The sequence below is a fragment of the Diadema antillarum genome, unplaced genomic scaffold, assembly GCF_040938485.1.
Source record: "Diadema antillarum isolate AM-2024a unplaced genomic scaffold, OU_Dant_1.0 seq00000057_RagTag, whole genome shotgun sequence".
NCBI classification, from domain to species: domain Eukaryota; kingdom Metazoa; phylum Echinodermata; class Echinoidea; order Diadematoida; family Diadematidae; genus Diadema; species Diadema antillarum.
The window spans coordinates 377,720-396,144 of NW_027271163.1; the positions used below are offsets into that span (position 1 = coordinate 377,720).

Consider the following 18,425-nt stretch of genomic DNA (forward strand, 5'->3'; position numbering starts at 1 on the left):
AAAAAGGAAACATCACAATGACTGTAAGAAGCACACAACCAGCCACAGAGGGCTGAACCCAAATTTGCTTCTGAACATGATGAGTAATTTGAATGACTGTTCAGTCATTGCATCTGCACTATTACCGATATTGAGTGGGCAATTGGTACAGGGCAAAGTAAAATGATATCGGTCAATGCATTGTTTAAAGAATGTAGTATTGCAGTATCTCGTCACTTTCTGCATTCCCATCGTCTTATGCACAAGTGAAATGCACTGTTCCTCAAAAGCATCCTTGCAGGTAGATAAGACCCAACACAAGTTTTCTTTAATCCATATCTCAAACAGGCTGATATACTGTTTTGATGATTTGATAATAATGAAACTGATAATGACTCACAAAAAAAAAGTAAGGCTAGCTATCAGTTTAACTCATAAGGACAAGATATGGGTAATGAAATACCAGAAAATACAAAACTTCCATCTAAGGCAAACATGATAGTGAAAAATCACACACTCCTCTAACATGATTATAAACGATTTCCATGATGACAGAATTCAGAAGCCTTCTTCTACCAGCCTGAAAACTATACTACTGCTGCAAAGTATCACGGTTTTCATCACTGTGACCGGCAAGTTGAAAAGTTCAGTGAAACTTTTCATACATCAGTACAATTACATTTTAATCTGCAATGTGATACTGTAAACGTGGAAATTTTCGCGGTACATTAATTTTCGCGGATTTCGCGCTACGTTCGGCTAGCGCGAATTCAAAAACGCGCGAATATATCTTCACAATTTTCTATGCACATTTTGAACGGCCTGAATTGCGTGCGCTTCGTCGATGATACTGCTACGTAGTACAGACATGTTTACGCATATAGCAGTATCATCGCACGCACCGCACGCACCGAGCCCATGGCCGATTGGTGTGCTACATCTTCGCGACTACAGTACTAGTACTACAGTACATGTATCGAGTAAAATACGTGTACAGTGTACTACGTAGTTGAGCGCTCGTACTCACACTCGCGCCGCTCGCTACGCGACGTCGCTTTTCATATACGCTCGCATCGCTGGATGAAAACAGCGACTGTGTATTAACCCGCTGCGGAGCGCGAATTTAAGAACCCGCGAATATGTTTTCGAGGCGCTCAGCGCGAAAAATTAATCGCGCGAAAATATTGACGTTTACAGTAGCTATGATCCATTTTGATTTTGATAGTACTGAGACCTTTGCTTTTACGTTTGTACTACAGAGCATCTATAAAAACCATCTTGAAATATTTGTTTCACTATCAGAGACTTTGCAGCAAATCAGCATTTATCTACAAATGTGTCAGCAATACATGGATAATATATTCGTATTAGAAAATATAATCTCACTCGACATTTAAGGCTCACAATTTTATATAGATATATATACTCTTTGCAAAACATAATGATGAATTGAATTGACGGAACATGATCTTCAGTTTCCACAATGTTCAAATATTCCAATCAACATTATTAACCTTGTCATCAAATGCAAATTTACAGTCTCTTGATAATGATTCTCATTCAAGGTATGATAGTGATGCAACAACCAAGATTTACATCACATTTCAAGTATTGATGTTGTATACTGTAACAAGCTATCCACAAAGTATGTCATAAATGTTGTGCTTTCTGTACATATCGTATACACCATATATTTTGTTGTGTTCTTAGTTTTGTTTTTGTTTTTTTTATTTTCTTGTGTCTATTGTTATTTCCAAAAGTAGCAACTCAGAGAAATGTATTTGCCTCCCATGACAGAAATGCAATGTTCATCATATCCCAAGGTGGAAAACTGCTGACACATTTCCCATTGTTTTACTCTGTGGTTCTCAATTGTCAAATTAACCACTTGCAATATTGTTCAGCAAGTCCTGATTTGCTAAATACTGTGCTTGCAAAATACATGGTGCATACAATACACTTTAAATACCGATACCGCATCCTCTAACGCCAATCAGGAATATGTAAATGCCAGCTCACTCTTTTGTGCCATTGAATCCTCTGTCACAGACAGTTTGTACAGAGTTTGATCTTTGTGTTTTTTTTAAAACAACAAACCCAATCAATTCAGAAAACTTAACACATCAACAACTCAGACAGTGATTAGATATGAGGACAAAAAATCAAACATAATTATTGCTTTGTATTTATGTGAGAACTTGCTAATATCTCAAGTATTACTTTATAAAACTACAAAACCAAAGTCATTTAAATGACAAGTTTGACGACATAAAATTAATTTATTCTTTTGTACAGTGTATGTGACACCAAGGAGAGTAATTCAATATCATACTCTTCTCCCCTCCCTTACTTCAATCAGATATGATCTAATCACCTTAACATCTTATGCAATCTCTTCTATAGCAAGGCATAAAGACATTGCTCAGATAGGAATATTTCTGTTGTGAATCATTTAGTCCATACATCAGTCATACAACAACGGTATGCACATGTACGCCATTATCACGTTGCAAATTAATTTAACTGAGAGGTTATGATAATTGCTTGCCTGTTTTTTCTCAATATTAGCTAAATGTGATGTCTTTAATCTATCTAACACTATCCAAAATCTGTGAAATAACTAAAAAAAAACAACAACCCAAAAACAAGAAAAAGAAAAGAAAAACCCAAAGTCCCCCAAGTGAATACTGCAATGCCAGTTATTCATTGAAATCAGAGGAGGAAATAATGGTTCTGGCAAAATGATCTCTGACGTGAAGAGGCATATAAACTCAACTAGACGGAAGTTGTTTGTGACGTTAAAGGAAGCAATAATACCGAGGGATAATGTCCAGGATGTAGACACATACTGCATACTCATGTCAGAATTACACATCATGATTTGAATTGCAGAAGGGCTTTAATGCTGGGAAGAGTCGACTGACTTAATTCCTTCTGTCGCTCACCCAGGGATGCAAGTCGGCTGGTTTGTTGGCATTGGAAGGAAAGGAAGGAAATACAGGAAAGATCTTCTTGCAATTCAGGAAATACCAATGAGACAATACATTTCCTTTGACACACAGTAGAAGAAATGTGAAAGTTGAGAACTTATCAACTGACGTACATAAGAGCTTCTGTCAGAAAGGGTTTAGTGAGGTACTCACTATTGCAAAGGGTTAGTACTGTTGAAGTTCACTAAAATGCAACAAACATTGAGAGAACAAACACAGAATTAAGAAGCCCAGTACTCATTTGAATCGGAGACTGAAGCTCAGTATTACTTTCAGTTGACCACGATTGTTGTCCATTTTTTCGTCTCCGATTGCATATCCTGTCACTACCAAGGGCAACAGCAAAACATAAGATGTTACTGGTAACTTGGCACAGTGCTTTTTTGTTCTAGAGGTCTTTTGGGGCTAATTTTTGCCACCATGTCGGGTTGAAATTGTGTGATGACTGGTGGAGTAACAGAACACCAATAAATGAATTTTATACTTCATAACATGCACATCGACATTAATATGACTTGTTAAAACCATTGCATATTAACATTTTTATGTCAAATACATTGAGTCCAATATTTTGCTGGTTTTGGGTAGATTTGATCCCTTTATGGCACTTAGCAAGGAAGTTAAATCCTCTTTTTGTTCCACAGACAATATAGGGTGACCTGCTTAATTGAACAAACCCTTTACTTTAAAAGCTCCTTTTCTCACTTTATACTTTCATTTTCTTTCCACCATTTATTTCAAAGTTCGGAACAGCCAACTTTGATGAGCTATTATATCATTTAAAAGCTGGGAGATCTCTCTCTCTCTCAGAATTTGATCATGATTTCAAATATTTTACCAAGCCACTTTTGACCGGTTGAAGATGAGCCCCGAGTATACTCGGGCAGGTGTCTATGGGAAATGCGTGTTATAGCAAAAAATCAGCCCGTCCTCAACGGGTTAATGCAAATTGACAAATGCTTAAATTGTTTTTGTTCAGCCTTGAACACAAACATTTTTATCACCATGCATGGAGTGAGCGTGATGTTGTATAAGACAGGTAAGTTCCGATGACAATCGCGATGTGCAACATCTTCTCTCTCAGGCTGTAACTCTTGCATAAATGTCCAAAATGAAGCTTGACGCTGGAACACAGTCTGATCATAAGCCGTGCCATCACACGACACCCTGGACGGCATCACAGCCATCAGCACTCCGATTCACCCTTGTGACTCGGTGACCCCCTGGAGCTGAGAGGGGTCGGGGTCGACGACGTCACCGTCTCAAAACTGCCCCCCTTCCGGAGCGGCCTGTTCCCTTGCGACCCCAGCTGCGCCTGTGCTGCCGCCATCGAGAGATTACCTCCAACGGGCAGGGTGAGGCTCTTCCGCGTGCGGTCAGGGTTTTCGTAGACGTGTAGGTTGAGGGAGCTGAAGAGGACCTCGTCGTCGAAGTCGTCATCGTCGTCATCATCGATGGGGAGGTACTCAGTGTAGGCCTGGCCTAGCTTGGCCTCGCGGACAGCTGTGGATAAGCGGCCTCCAGCTGGGGAGCAAAGAAACAGTCAAAAGAGTCAGCTTGGGTCATGGTTGGTATACCATACTAATTCTATAGGATGCTCACTGACTAATCGCAGACACATTGCATTCTAGGGTGTCTTATGACAGGCAGCGCTGATTTCTATTGAAATTTGAAGATTAATGGCTGTGTTTTCAGACTAACTGACCACCATGGTAAATCACTAAGCACTTTAAATGCCAAGAAAACAATCTTTTTGACATCTTTCCCCCTATGTTGAACTGTTGGATATGGTGACACATTATGACACACTTACCATTTTCTCTCCATCACTTTAATAGTCCTCCTATTGTTAGCTTCTTAATTTCAACAGTGTGAGGTGGTAGAGGGCCTGCATACCCCATACCCCCCCCCCTCCACTTTATTTTTCCCCTCATCATAAGCTCTTGTATGTTCTTTTGTGCAAACTATGCCAGATTTGGATGAGTTTTAATAGACGTGAAACGTTCCCAAATCATCATCATCGTTTACAAGTTGTTTACAGTTGTGATGTACACTACCGAAATAGTTGAAATCAATTGTCGACCCTACCAACAATGCAGTACTGCTGTCAATTTAAAAGGGAAATAGCTACCCCTATATGCCAGTAAAAATATTAAAATCAACCAATTTTCATCTACCGTAGGTATTATCAACTGGTTTGACTGAGAAAGACTCTAATTTTGAACTGCTAGGCAATCTCCTCGTTACCTAAGATTGATTATGAATATCTAATGGTAATCTCCCCCCCCCCCCCCCCTGTCCACTGTCACTCGTGCTACTACACAAAACAAATATTATTTTTCAACAGTGTGTTACATATTATTCAGATTCTACATGTGGCACAGGATCTGTACACATTCAAACAATACAAAAGCTTGGTCTATAACTGGCTTCCTTTGCCCAAATGAACAGCATGATTAAGTGTTATATAAGTATCGAGTATAAAGCATCAAGTTCTACCTCAAACATATATTATACTATGATGTTGCACTATTGGCTACCAAATAAAGCTTTCATTATTGCAATATGTACACACTTTCAACTGCAGTTATAATATTATACGTATGTAACAACTCTTGCACTGGAATGGTCTACATGTATAGTGAGGTGCCCGCACCTAGTCAGGAGCCCGAATACTGTCACCCCACTTAAAATTGTTTTGAGCCTACTAAACAAAAATGTATGCCCGGTACGCTTGAAACTTGGCAGGGCTACCACAACCAAGCAAATTGTGGTGAAAACCGAACAGTTTTTCGCGAAAATCTGAAATTTTCATAGGGCTATAGGAATACGTGTTACAAGTCACCCGCACGCATCTTTTACGTGTATGTCTATGGGAACATCACGGTCACCCGCACACGTCTTTTACGTGCTAAGTCTATGGGAGAGCGGGTGACGAGTTGCGGGCCCCTTCCTTAGCGCGCAACTTTTTCGCATCGTTCGCGTTCGACAACAATAGCTGCAAATTTTCAATATCGATCAGTGAACTTGTGATTCCATTGGAATTTTCAGCATTTTTCCTGTATGTGAGTTGGATTTCAAAGAATTTCAGTGGCGAAATGTGATTCAAATATGGGCAAACATTAACTATGACGAGGTGCGGGTCACCCAAGTATACACATTGAATGATATGTCAGTGAAACACATTGAATGATATGTCAGTGAAATTCACAAAATGTGATGATTTGTGATGAAAAGCGATTCAAAACTCGGTCCACAGTTTCATGCAGAGTGAGAGGAAACTCAATCTAAGCATACTGAAAAAAAAAAAACAGTTCAATGTTCCCAAGGGGCATTGAACTTTTTTTGTGTGTGCTTTTATTCCATGAAACAAAGTCATGCCTGATAATTTACACATGCATCAATTAATGTCAAGAGACCATCCACAGGTCAAAGATTAAAGTTCATGCAAACTTTCTTCTGTCACAGTAGCATGCAAGTAATAAGCAAACAGCTTTGTGCAATTTGCCAGGTCAATGCAGTGCACATGCAAATAGGGACAGTATCGGATGACAAGGGACAAGCAGATAATTTGACAAGAGTAGGACACCCCCACTATGCATTCATCCAATCACCAGTCTTCGGTCATCATTCTACAGTGTGCAGCTAGCCTTTCCTCTTGACTTCCTAGCACATTCATACAATTCCATTTCACAAGGATATCCCACCTCATCATTCTAATAGAGAACCCTCTAACTTCCAACACTGTAGCACGACACAGACTCAGAAATTGTCCCAGTGTCTATGAAGTGTATTTGTCTGTCCTGGTTCAGCTGTTATCATTATCAAAAACATTCCTCTCCTTATTCGTTTACAGAGTAAAACATGAATATCTTGACAGACCTAGAGATAGCTACATATAGATGCTGGCATTATAAAAATACCGGAAGATGTCTACTGCTAGAAATGTAAAGTACCGGTGAAAGTACTACTCAAGGCATGCACTATAATCAATCATCTGTGATTGTGAGTTCCAAACCGACAAAAAGATAGAGAGGGGGAAAAAATGACAATATGCTGAAAATTGATGACATCATTCAAGACTCATAAACATCAAGATTTCCACAATGCCCACTGAGAAGTGATTTAATCTTCTTTTTTTTTACCATAACTTCTTTCGCTCGATACCTGTCAAACTTCCCGTTTAGAATCACACACTCCAGTCATCTTCCATTATTGCAGAAATGAAACAAACAGATTGAAATGATAAAATCAAGTTAAAAATGAGTTCATATTCTTACTATCTGAAAAAGGGTCTGTCGACTGTGACGAGCTACATATACCAACATGAAATGCTAGTGAAAATAAACACTGGAGACTGGAGACTGGAGACTGCAAAATACAAGCTTAGCTTTTTAGCATGTCTCCTCCAATTCCTGCAACTTTAGTTTCAATTCAATTTTCATTGTTTACTTTGCTTTTGTGATGCGTAGTATTGTCAACTTCACATATTTTTCTTTGTTACTACATTGCATTGATGTTGTGTTATTTTGTGTATGAAAATGTTGTTGGAAATGAAATAAATGAAATGAAATGAAATGAAATGAAATTTCAAAAAGGCAAGGAAAAAAAAAACCAAGAAGAAGCAGGGATAGCTTCCCCTAGTATGTATGACTGTGTAGAAAAATATTGTCGATGAAACCTTGGAGTAGGAAGGACATCAAGATTACTTGTAATTAGGGTAATATTGATCAATGGCTGTATGTGGGAACAGACAATTTCATTGCTATCTTCACCAAATATATGAATATTACCCAACTATTTCTTGAATTGCAGATGGCATTCTCAGGTGACCCTCACATACCAGTATGCTGATAAATACTCAAGGCTCTACTTTCCAGTGCAATTACTTTTAAACTAGGTACTTGTCATAAGTAAAATGCCTGACATAGAAAATGGTGAGTTTACCACAATAAATATCAACCTTCTTACTTTTCTTGTTTGATTCCATATCACACAAGATGATATGCAGTCTGTTGCTTTAAAAAAGAAAAAAAAAAAGAAAAAAAAAGATGTATCACAAAGTCCCGAAAACACATGTTAGGCTGAAGCATGAAAGCTCATGGGTACCTTTTAAGTAATTTACAAAGGGGTATGGGTTGGGATGGGGCAGGATTTGCAAAGCATGGTCTATTCATTTGAATCATTGAATCATTACAAGAAGACACTGCATGACATCTTTCATGACAAGCTTTAGGCAAAAAAAAAAAAAATGTTTCAACGGCCCAAATTCTGAAAAAAAATTCAATTAACCCACACATCTTTTCCTTTCACAAATTGTACCAATCCTACATACTTGAACAGTTGTCATTTGTTTGTTTGTTTGTTTGTGTTTGTGTGTGTGTGTGCGTGTGTGTGTGTGTGTGCGTGTGTTTTTGTGGGGAGGAGGAGGGGTTGTTGTGATGGGCAAACATGGTCTCTAAAGAGTTTCTATTAACTTGCTGTTATTCCTTTGATCAACTTGACTTAAGGGCCTTCAGAACCAATGATTCAACATGCCCACCTGCTACTGTACCTGATTGACTTGTCTTGGGCTGTGATAGGATTGGGAAGACTCATGAGCTGATGCATAACTGACTAATTGCCATTCAAAGATTTCTGGTCGTTTCTGAATGAAGTGGGCGCAGACGATTGTACAAATAAATCGCACACGTGGTACTTTTTTGTACAGTGTTGATATGTTCCTTGCATTAAAGGTGTGTGTGTGTCTCTCTCTCTTTCTCTCTCTTTGGAAAGATGTCAGGGGTGGGGGGTGGGAAGAGGGCAAAAGCAATTTTATAATCATGTTGGTGTGGTTAACAAAAAGACAGTATGGGAAGGATGCCAGGCGAAGGTTGAAGGGAAATTTTTCTTTTCAGGTTGCATGCTTCTGTAATGATGTTTCTTGTAACTGATACACTCAATATAGCATTCGTGCACAACAGAGCTACATGTACATGTACCGTATCTCATTTCTGACCATTATCCAGATACGTTAAAACTGTCTACTATACGGCCTTCACTATGTGTTTTGAGTCTGAATATATATTCTATAGGACACAAACTACACATCTCCTGTTGCAAGTTAAAGCAAGCGAATTAGTCGGAGCATACACGGCGCTGAAAACGTTGATCCTGTACTGGGTATACATAGTACAATGTGTTACACCACAATAATTCAATGCTTGCACTGGTGATTAACACTCTGAACATATCAAACCATGCATTTTCTTTTAATATATATCAACTCTACATAGTCTTGACATTAAAATCAAGTTAACAGCCACCAAACAATATTGAATGGGAAAGAAAAAAAAGAAATGAAAAATAAATCTTACATAAAATTCATAACCTGTGGGTCGCAGTGGTAAAGAATGGAGAAATGTGAAAACATAAAAAATTAACTCTTCAGATTCTGAAATGAGTAGAAAAAAAAGAAAATTAATGTCAAATCAATAAGATTTTATTTCTGCTGGTATCAAAGAGAATAATCTATACTGTTTGTAGTTCATATGTTGATGTCCAGGAACAATGCACCATTTTAACCTAGTCATCAAAAGGATTATCTTGCAGATTGCTACTACAATATAATTATGTCTTTGAGTGGAATTGCCTTATGAATTATGGCTCAAATTAGCATCAATATCTGTGATCTCTTTGGACAACACTTTTCATGATCAACACTATGATTTCATCTTTAAAAAAATACCTGGATTTGACCTTCAACAAAACTTTTAATAAGTAAATGTCTTTTTCTATATTTTTTTCTATTATTCAAGTATGCATGAGTTGATTAAATTTTATATATCACTGTGCTATCTCCTTCCTACTGCTGCAAAAGAGATCTACCAATGGACACTTTTTGTTTCTTCAATGTCAAGATACAATAAGCATGGCAGAGCCAGGCATGTTAACCAAATAGCTCGGTGAGTACTGGTCAGTACTCTCTGTCTATTTCAAGAAAAATGGTCCTTATCTTTGTAAATATTCAGTCAGAACAGTATTTATAAATCTTTATAGTCATTTCCATTTTGTACAGATTACTGACCCAAATATCTAAGTGGCAACTTTAAAAAAAAATGGGGGGAAAATATACAAAGATAAAAAGAAAGTTATAAAAGCTTGGGGGAAAATCATAAGAATAATTTGAAAAATCATGAATTGTAAACACATGTTCAGAGTGGGTACTTAGTCCTGAAATTACTGCACTAATTTCCATTTAATATGTTGTATGCGAGTATATAATGAAATGTAGTCTGTACTTTCAGAATATCACCAGCAATAATAACAACACACCCTGATGTTTCTTTGTACAAGAGGTGAAGATACAAACTTCATAAATGTAATTGAAATGGCTGCTGAAGTACAAATCTTACCAGAATAAAAACAAAGTAGGCAAGTAAAATAATTCATGCTACAATGCTAAACTGGTTTCCCTCTTTTACAAGCCCTTCTGAGGTCTTACAAGGCTGCCAATACACATCGACTGAAATCAAGGAGATTCCATAGAGTAATCAGAGAGATGTTTGCATGTTCAATGCATCTCAATGGGTTGAACTGATTCCCTCATCACGCAGATTTTGATATTCACGTATCCAGACATGAAGAGATATTGATGATTTTAGGAACCCCCTGGAGAATCTGGGGGACTTGGCATCTCTGAGTCTGCTGTAACGGAGCCTCGATATACCTGGACATGATGGTTTTCATGAGGCAAATACATCAAATGATATACATCCATTGTATTTACTAGGTTGACTACTCTGCAACATCTACCCTAGAGCTACAAGAAGACAACCTTCAGTACTTCATGACGACAGTAGGCTGCTCCACAGAACATTAATTATCCTGCTTCCATAAATACTGAAATTTGGAAGACGCCCTTAAACAGTGCCGTGTCCACTCACTACATACGGACACCTCGTGATTTCTGTAGAGGGTTTACAGGGAATTCAGAATCATATTGAGTTAGGGCACCGCTCTTTGGAAACTCGGCAAGGTTTCACATCAGGGAGACAAATTAGCTTCTGGGGAGGTCCAATAAAGTTTTTCTGAATATCCCTTTGAAGGTAATTGACAAGTTAACACTGAATTACATTAAAACCGTTTTTTTGGGGGGGAGATGTAACAAAATAGCTAAAAGGAAACTTGTGACAAATGACATAAAACACAAGATTGTGAAATGACTGTTAACTTCCTTTTGACGTGACTCGACACATTACTACAAGAGTCAACTCTGGCTTTGTTTGCCATAATGTCACCTCAAGTGCATTCGCACAGCAGTAAACCTCATTCTGAAAAATTTGCATGGATTTGACATTCCAGTGACAGTGAAATGAGGAGAATCTTTCTAGATATTGGCATTAGTATGTCAGAGTCATGACTCAGAGCTTTGTGAATGGCAGTTCAGGACATGAAGGAACAAAGTAAACTTAATGACTTTCTGCAGGAAAATTCTGTGTTAGTGAGATGTAAATGAGACAAATGAATACTGATCTAAATTGAAGAATCATCGAAAAAGAACTCTGTAAAGAGATGGTACACAGCAAGATCTCGATTCAAGGATGGGATGGCTCACCTATGGAATGTGGTCTCGATGAGCGGGGCGAGTCGGTGCCCCCTTCGCTTCCCGTGGCAGGATCCAGGTCCATCCCGTCGTACGTCAGGGTGTACCTGTCGCTGGCCGACGTTCGACCTTTGACGTTGCCCTCTTCGTCGATTACCTGGCCGTTGCCGCCGCGGAACAGGCTCCACGGACCTATGAGGGTCGAGGGGGGCCTTGTGGGGCTCGCGTCGTGGTCCACGTGGTTGCTGGGCGAGGACTCAATGGTGGCTGTCGTGGTAACGGTATTCTGTTTCGTCAAGTCCTCCTCTGAGTCCGCCATGTTGTTGGCAGCGGGCTGCGACTCATTCTCCACGTAGTAGCAGTAGCCCTCCTCGCGGGCTGAGGAAGGGTTCTGGAACCGATTCAGCACGGAGGAGAAACTCATGGATGAGATGGACGACCGCGGCGACTCGCAGTCCGTAAACGACTCACTGCTCGCAAGGGGCGCTAGTCTCTCACTGCCCTGCTCACTGGGACAGTTTAAGCCCTGCAGTATGCTTATCTTTGGTACATGAGAGTCTGACGGTCTACGACTAGTCCTTATTGCATCATCGGGAATGTTTTGAGTGGCTGAGTTTGCAGGATCCAACAGGGAAAGAGTTGTGATCGCAAGCAAGATAAAACAAATCCAGGCATCCAGTGGCGTACAGGACAAAGAAGAGGCAATAGAACATCATCAATATCAGACATTGATATGAATATCATCTTCTGTTTTTAGTAGAATATATGACTGGCAATGGGCTGCTGCTTTGTAACAAGTAAAGCCTATTTATGTTAGTTAAGAGAGAGACAAAGCAGGTATTTTCATACATCCATTAACATTTTCTACTATGTGATTTGATATGCAAAACTCCAAAACCAAATGTCTTAAGAGAAGAAATACAAGAACTGAAATAGTGAAGTGGATGTACACAAACTCTTAAGATACTTTTCTGTAGATCAAGGTCCTGAAGATGAAAAGCTTACTGTACATCTGGTGATTGAAAAACACTTTTTTTAAAGATTACCTCAATAAAACTAAACCACCTGTCAAGATAAAATGAAAATGATATTAAAAAAAAAGAAAGAAATCATATATCAATGTCCAATACAGTTACAAAGTAACAAATATGAAAGGCAATGAACATCATCAACTCTAATCCATATGATGAACAATATGCAAATGACAGATGGCTGGGTGAGATATTTAGACATTTTTGCTGAAAGATGAAGCATAAATATTTGATGGAAACAGTCCTGCTTGTTATTAAGCACACAGTGATTTTGATGATTTTGTTTGGGTTGACAAGGTCTTTCCTTTCCTTCGCAGAAAAGTATTCAGTGATTTTCTAGAGGTAAATGCGTGGATAATTTGTTGCCATTCATCACAAGGAGGAGAGAATGATAGAACACATAGAGTTCTTCCAACAAATACACAAACTTCAAAATCAGATCCCGAGAGCTCAAATTAGAGCACTTTGGGCAGAAACATTGAAGATTTTCACCTTTTGAACAGTGAATCAATACCCATTGCATTGTGCAAATCATTCTTATAGAATCTCTTACCATACCAAAAAATAAAAAATAAAAAATAAAAAAGAGCTGACAGAAGTGGTTCATATAGATTGGCTGTTTTGATATGACCAGATAAGTCAGAGCAGGCATTAGTCATAATTACAGCTGATGGATTAGTATTTATAAAAGAAAATGACTTCATACATTTTCACACACACACACACACACACACACACATACAGCAGAGTCACACAAAAGACGGGGGGAGAAAACCACCCATTTCCATGTGCCTTACATTAAAATCTATGTGTGCTTATTAGTGTGTCAAAAACTGTGATTTGTTAGATGCAGTCTCTGCCGTACAGTGCTTGTTCTCTGTATTACAGATGTTCTATCACTTCTACAAGATTTGCTCAGAGTTACGGTAGCCAGAATATGTTAATAACACACAGTCATATCAACTGCACAGGGCTACCATGGCTCTCTTTTCTAATAATCATCAAATTACTAGTATACTATGTTTTCTGACAAAAATAAACTATTTTGGGATTGAAGAAAAAAGTGTCTATAAAATTAATGTGTGCTCATATTTGTTAGTTTTTGAATGGACCTTTTAAGAATAGCAGCATTGGACCAAAAAAGCAATTATACTACATGTATAATGCATATTCATAATATCCTTATAACCAACAAAACAGCAGGGAAAAAAAACCCAAAACAAAACAGGTGCAAGTGGGCCTGCTTGACATGTGTGGATGCAATTCTGATATGGCAGGGGGTAAATAATGGGGTATGAATATGTTTTATACCTGATGATGTGTGACATAACTTTATTATACACTGGATCAAGAGAAGAGCAGGAGGGGAGAAGAAGAAATTATAAGAGATGGAGAAAAAGAGAAAGAGGAGAAGGAGGAGGAATGGGAGGAGTGTTAGCAGTAAAGTGATGGTGACAGAAATGGAGAAAAGGAAGAAATGGGAGGGTAAGTAGTGAGGCTGGAGGAGCAAGGTGGAAGGGGAGATGGCGGAGAAGGAGCAGGTGGTGTAAAGATGCGGAGGAGTGGTAGGGAAGCAAGAAGGAGGATACAAGATGAGGATTGGGGTAGGGTTGGAGATGGAAAGAGATGAAGAGGAGGCAATGGGGGCAGTGGTGGTGGTTGCAGGGAGGATGCGGGGGGGGGGGGGGGGGGGATGGGGGAGGAGTGGATCATTTACCTGGCACGGTGGGCAAATTTGACTGTCCTTCCTCAAGAATGGGACGAAGCGCTGGTGGAGGATGTGGTATTGGGGGGAACACAGCAGCAGTGCAAAATGTCATCACCTGTTACTACATTGTGTACTTCCTACCAACAAATCTAATTTGGGGGGCAGGGACTGGGTCTACAAACAACAAGGTGATCTGTGCCACATACATGGAGGTGAGCTTTAACACTTTCCCCCACCATTCACTAAAGGATGTTAATAACATATCCCTGTGTATTTGAAGTTACATAAAAGAGCAGGAGACTTTTTTTGACATTTTTGGCAACAACAAAAACAAAAACAAAAAACAGAAACAAAACAAAACAAAACAAAAACATCCCAAAACAAGTCCTGAAAACCCATCCCATGAAAAAAGTATCTATATGATCTGGACTGGTCAGTTTAGCAATAGGTTCTTTCAGATACGTGTGTCAGTTACATATCAACATTAAGTAGTAAAGGAAATAACACTTCTTATAGAACTGATTATGTTTACAAGGACTGACATGAGAAAAGCGGAAAAGGTTAGATTATCAGAGACTGAAAATTGGAATAAAAGTTAAATTTGCCATAAGAGGCAAAGGAAGCTCTTGATTGAAAGTGGTTAGAATTCCAAAGTGCCCCAGATCAGAAAACATCAAAAGGAGAATGTTAAAAAGAATCAAAAGTGGACAACAGTAGTCATGGCAAATAAAAAAAGCTTGCACTGAAACCACAGTTCACCATATTTGAAAACACCTTGTTCAAGTTGCAGACATAATTACTTGTCCTTCAAAGAATTATCCCACAAATCTTTCAACAATTGTTCAGAATATGTCCCATGACATATCGTAGTGTTCATAATCATATTCTCATATTCTATCATAATCTTTTTACTATTACAGGCATTTGCTCAAAACATTAGGTTCCTAAAGAGGTGCACATTTAGTAAAACAGATTATTATTACTAGAACTATTATCTATTTGGCATTTCAGATAATGTTTTTGTACATAAAAAGTCACAAATGAAATTCAATTAAGCAGACACGCACATTGTTTGTGGTGCTTCTCCTTACAATTCAAATGAAACAATGTTGAAAATAAAGCAAGGGTACAGCACAATGCTATCTCTTTACAAAATCTTGGTTAAATGTGGACAGATATATTCTAATTTAAGGGTACACTATATTTCTATTCATTTAAATCAATAATGCTATCAATTGCAACAACAACAACAAAAAAGAGAAAAACAATCAATGAGACAGAGTGCGTGGCATTTGTGAGCATTCGAAACAAAGTGCATACCTAGAAAAACAAGACCCAAAGACACAAAGGCATTGCATGACCAGAAATTAGATCGCAACACTGCAATAAATCAAGCATGTGTCTGAAGTTTTGGGAGAACTCACCTGTTGAGTGGGGCAAGAAAGGCAGCTGTTCGTCCTCGGCTGAGACCAGCTCGGTGAAGGGACGTTGGTTGTTGTTGGACTCCGGCGCCTTCACGCCAGATCGCCACGATTTGGTCGACGGCGACGACTTTGTGGGCGAGTCCTGAAAGGCAATTGCGCACAAGGTTTGGTCGAGTTATCAAAAACTCTTGTCCGAGAGCCTTAGACTTGCTTACAACAGTAATAACATACTAAATAGAGGAATACACACTTTGTCTCTCATACATATGCACACATATACTTAGAGATCATCCCAAATGTAAGAAGTGTTTTAGATACTAATCACACATTTTATCAAATGTAGTAGTGTTTAAAACTCAACAGCTACAAACAAAAACATGAAGGTAGACATTAGCATGGTAAACAGCATTTATGTACTGTATATGCCATATGTTTTGCACTATTTAAATATTCACAAATTGGCAAGTCAACTGATTATTCACATACATGAAATTCTTGCGTCGAGTTGTTTTTATTGCAACTGATTGACAAAATTATTCATGTTGATGTAGGGCAATTTGTCAATCAGTTGCAAAAAAAGGTTTACTAATTTCTGCAAAAATAGGAACATTGCACACTTGCAATGTATGTCATCTCCTAGGTTGGAAATCACTCAACTTTACTCTTAAAAAGGGATGATACTTGTTTCTCATCCCTTTGCTTCAGTCCTCAATCCTAAATTGAACCACTCACGAAATTGTCTTTCAAGTCCCCATTTGCAAAATATGGCACAGATGTGTGGTTGCTATGTGCGACATTCATCCCCCGCCCTACCGACCTGGAAGTGCACTGCAGCTCCACCGCTCTTCTCCTTCTTCGTCTTCACTGGCTTCATCTGCAGGTAGGAGGACTGGGAGGAGGAGGAGGGGGTCTGGACAGGGGCGGGGTGGGGGTGATCCTGGTACTGAGGGGCATCGTGCATCGGAGTTCTGCCCACTTGGGAGAAACGTTTCGGAAGGCCATGCCGCTTGCCATACTCTAGGCACTGAAAAATACAAATTACTAAGTAAAGATCACGTTGACAGAAGCAACAAAAAAATACACTTTTTTGTTCTTTAATCAATAATTTCAGGTACACAAACTGATATATGGGCTTCATCAAAATCAATACTCCTGTTGAGTAATGCAGTCTTATACAATGGACTTTCTGGCTACTTGCACAAGACACACACACATACAGACAGACAAATAACACATTATAGCTGTGTTCAGACGGAGGCAGTTTTGGTCGGAGTAATTTCGGAGGAAGGGTCGGAGGAAGCTTGGTCGCAGTAACTTCGGAGGATAGGTCGGAGTAGTGCCCGTCTGGACAAGGTCGTGGTAACTTCCTCCGATCGGAGGAACTTACCACGACCTCTTCCTCCGAACGAGATACTCCTGAGTTTTCTCAGGAGTATCTCGCTACCACGACTAGCCGGTCAGAGTAAATTGCCCGTGCGGACAAGCCCTCGGAGTATCTATGAACTTACATACCTTACGACCTAAGTAAAACTTCCTGGGTCAAATCGCAATGTTGACATTTTGCGAGTACACGTGCAATTTTAACATAGTCGATCGCGACAAAGAAGCTAAGCGCTCATGCAGAAATTTCCATTAACAAGAATGGAGAAGACAAATGCCACTGGTAAAAAAACAATCGCATGGTCGACGTGCGCGGCGCTACTACTTCCGGAAGTTACACCGACCCTCGCACATAAATTGGTCGCAGTTTCTTCCCACGACCATCGTGTGGACACAAGGGGCGTGGTAGGATATGCATTAATTTGAATTTCAATTACCGTGCCACAAATTTTTACTCCGGATAGAAATACGTCTGAACATGGCTATTATCACACGCACATTACAGAGATGCCAACTTTGTAAACAGCATTCCAGTATTCTCAGGGCTGAATAGGCATATTTTTTGGGTGGAAAAATAGTGTTTTTACCTTTCCAGCAGTAGAAATATGTAGTAAGACACTATGCATAAAACAATATCTTCTTTCAAATTTGCAGAATATTTTGAAAAAAAAACCAACAACAACAAACAGACAAAAACAAAATCACAGTATAAAATACTGCAAAACAAGTAACAATTGGCATTTCTGACAGAAAAATACAGCACCTTTTCGACAGCCTTCTTCACACCACCAGGGAGGTGATCGTTGATGATGACGGGAGAGATGAGGACCTCGTTGAAGTCTTCACGATCCCTCCAGATAGCATAGTAGGCACACTCCTTCTTACTAATACTGGATCAATCAGCAACATGGGGGAGAGAGGGAGATAGACAAAAACACACAGGATAGAGATGAGAATGGTACACTGTAAGTCAGCCAGATTCTAGTGTTAGCATAGTGGGTGTGAAGAGTATTGCCATCAATTTTATTTTGGTTGTAATCAACATGTTGTAATACATACTTCCATTACACATGATAATCATATCGGCAGCAATATCAAAGTAATAACAATAGTGGTACTGGTTATCACCATCATCATCATCATCATCATCATCATCATCATCATAACCATTGTCATTGCTATCATAGCATCTGCTGGCTTCATGTATAAGTGTGAAACATGAGAATGCATAAATTAATATAAAAAATTGGTATGTTAATTGCATGTAGATCAATTTGTTTACTATTTTTTCCCATTCTATTTCACCCCCTCTTCTATCCTAGGTCACAT

General features: G+C 39.0%; 1 protein-coding gene across 1 annotated transcript in view; it reads right to left on the reverse strand.

Annotated features, from left to right (window-relative positions):
- Positions 1 to 4,155: 4,155 nt before the first annotated feature.
- The window catches only part of LOC139725722 (diacylglycerol lipase-alpha-like), a 116,563-nt gene continuing 102,293 nt past the window's right edge, over positions 4,156 to 18,425 (reverse strand). Inside the window, exons 14-18 of the mRNA XM_071636806.1 lie at positions 17,860 to 17,986; positions 16,534 to 16,740; positions 15,717 to 15,858; positions 11,566 to 12,162; positions 4,156 to 4,493 (exon numbers count right to left, since the gene is read on the reverse strand). Coding sequence (XP_071492907.1) covers positions 4,156 to 4,493; positions 11,566 to 12,162; positions 15,717 to 15,858; positions 16,534 to 16,740; positions 17,860 to 17,986 — 1,411 coding nt within the window. The remainder of the gene's footprint in view (positions 4,494 to 11,565; positions 12,163 to 15,716; positions 15,859 to 16,533; positions 16,741 to 17,859; positions 17,987 to 18,425) is intronic.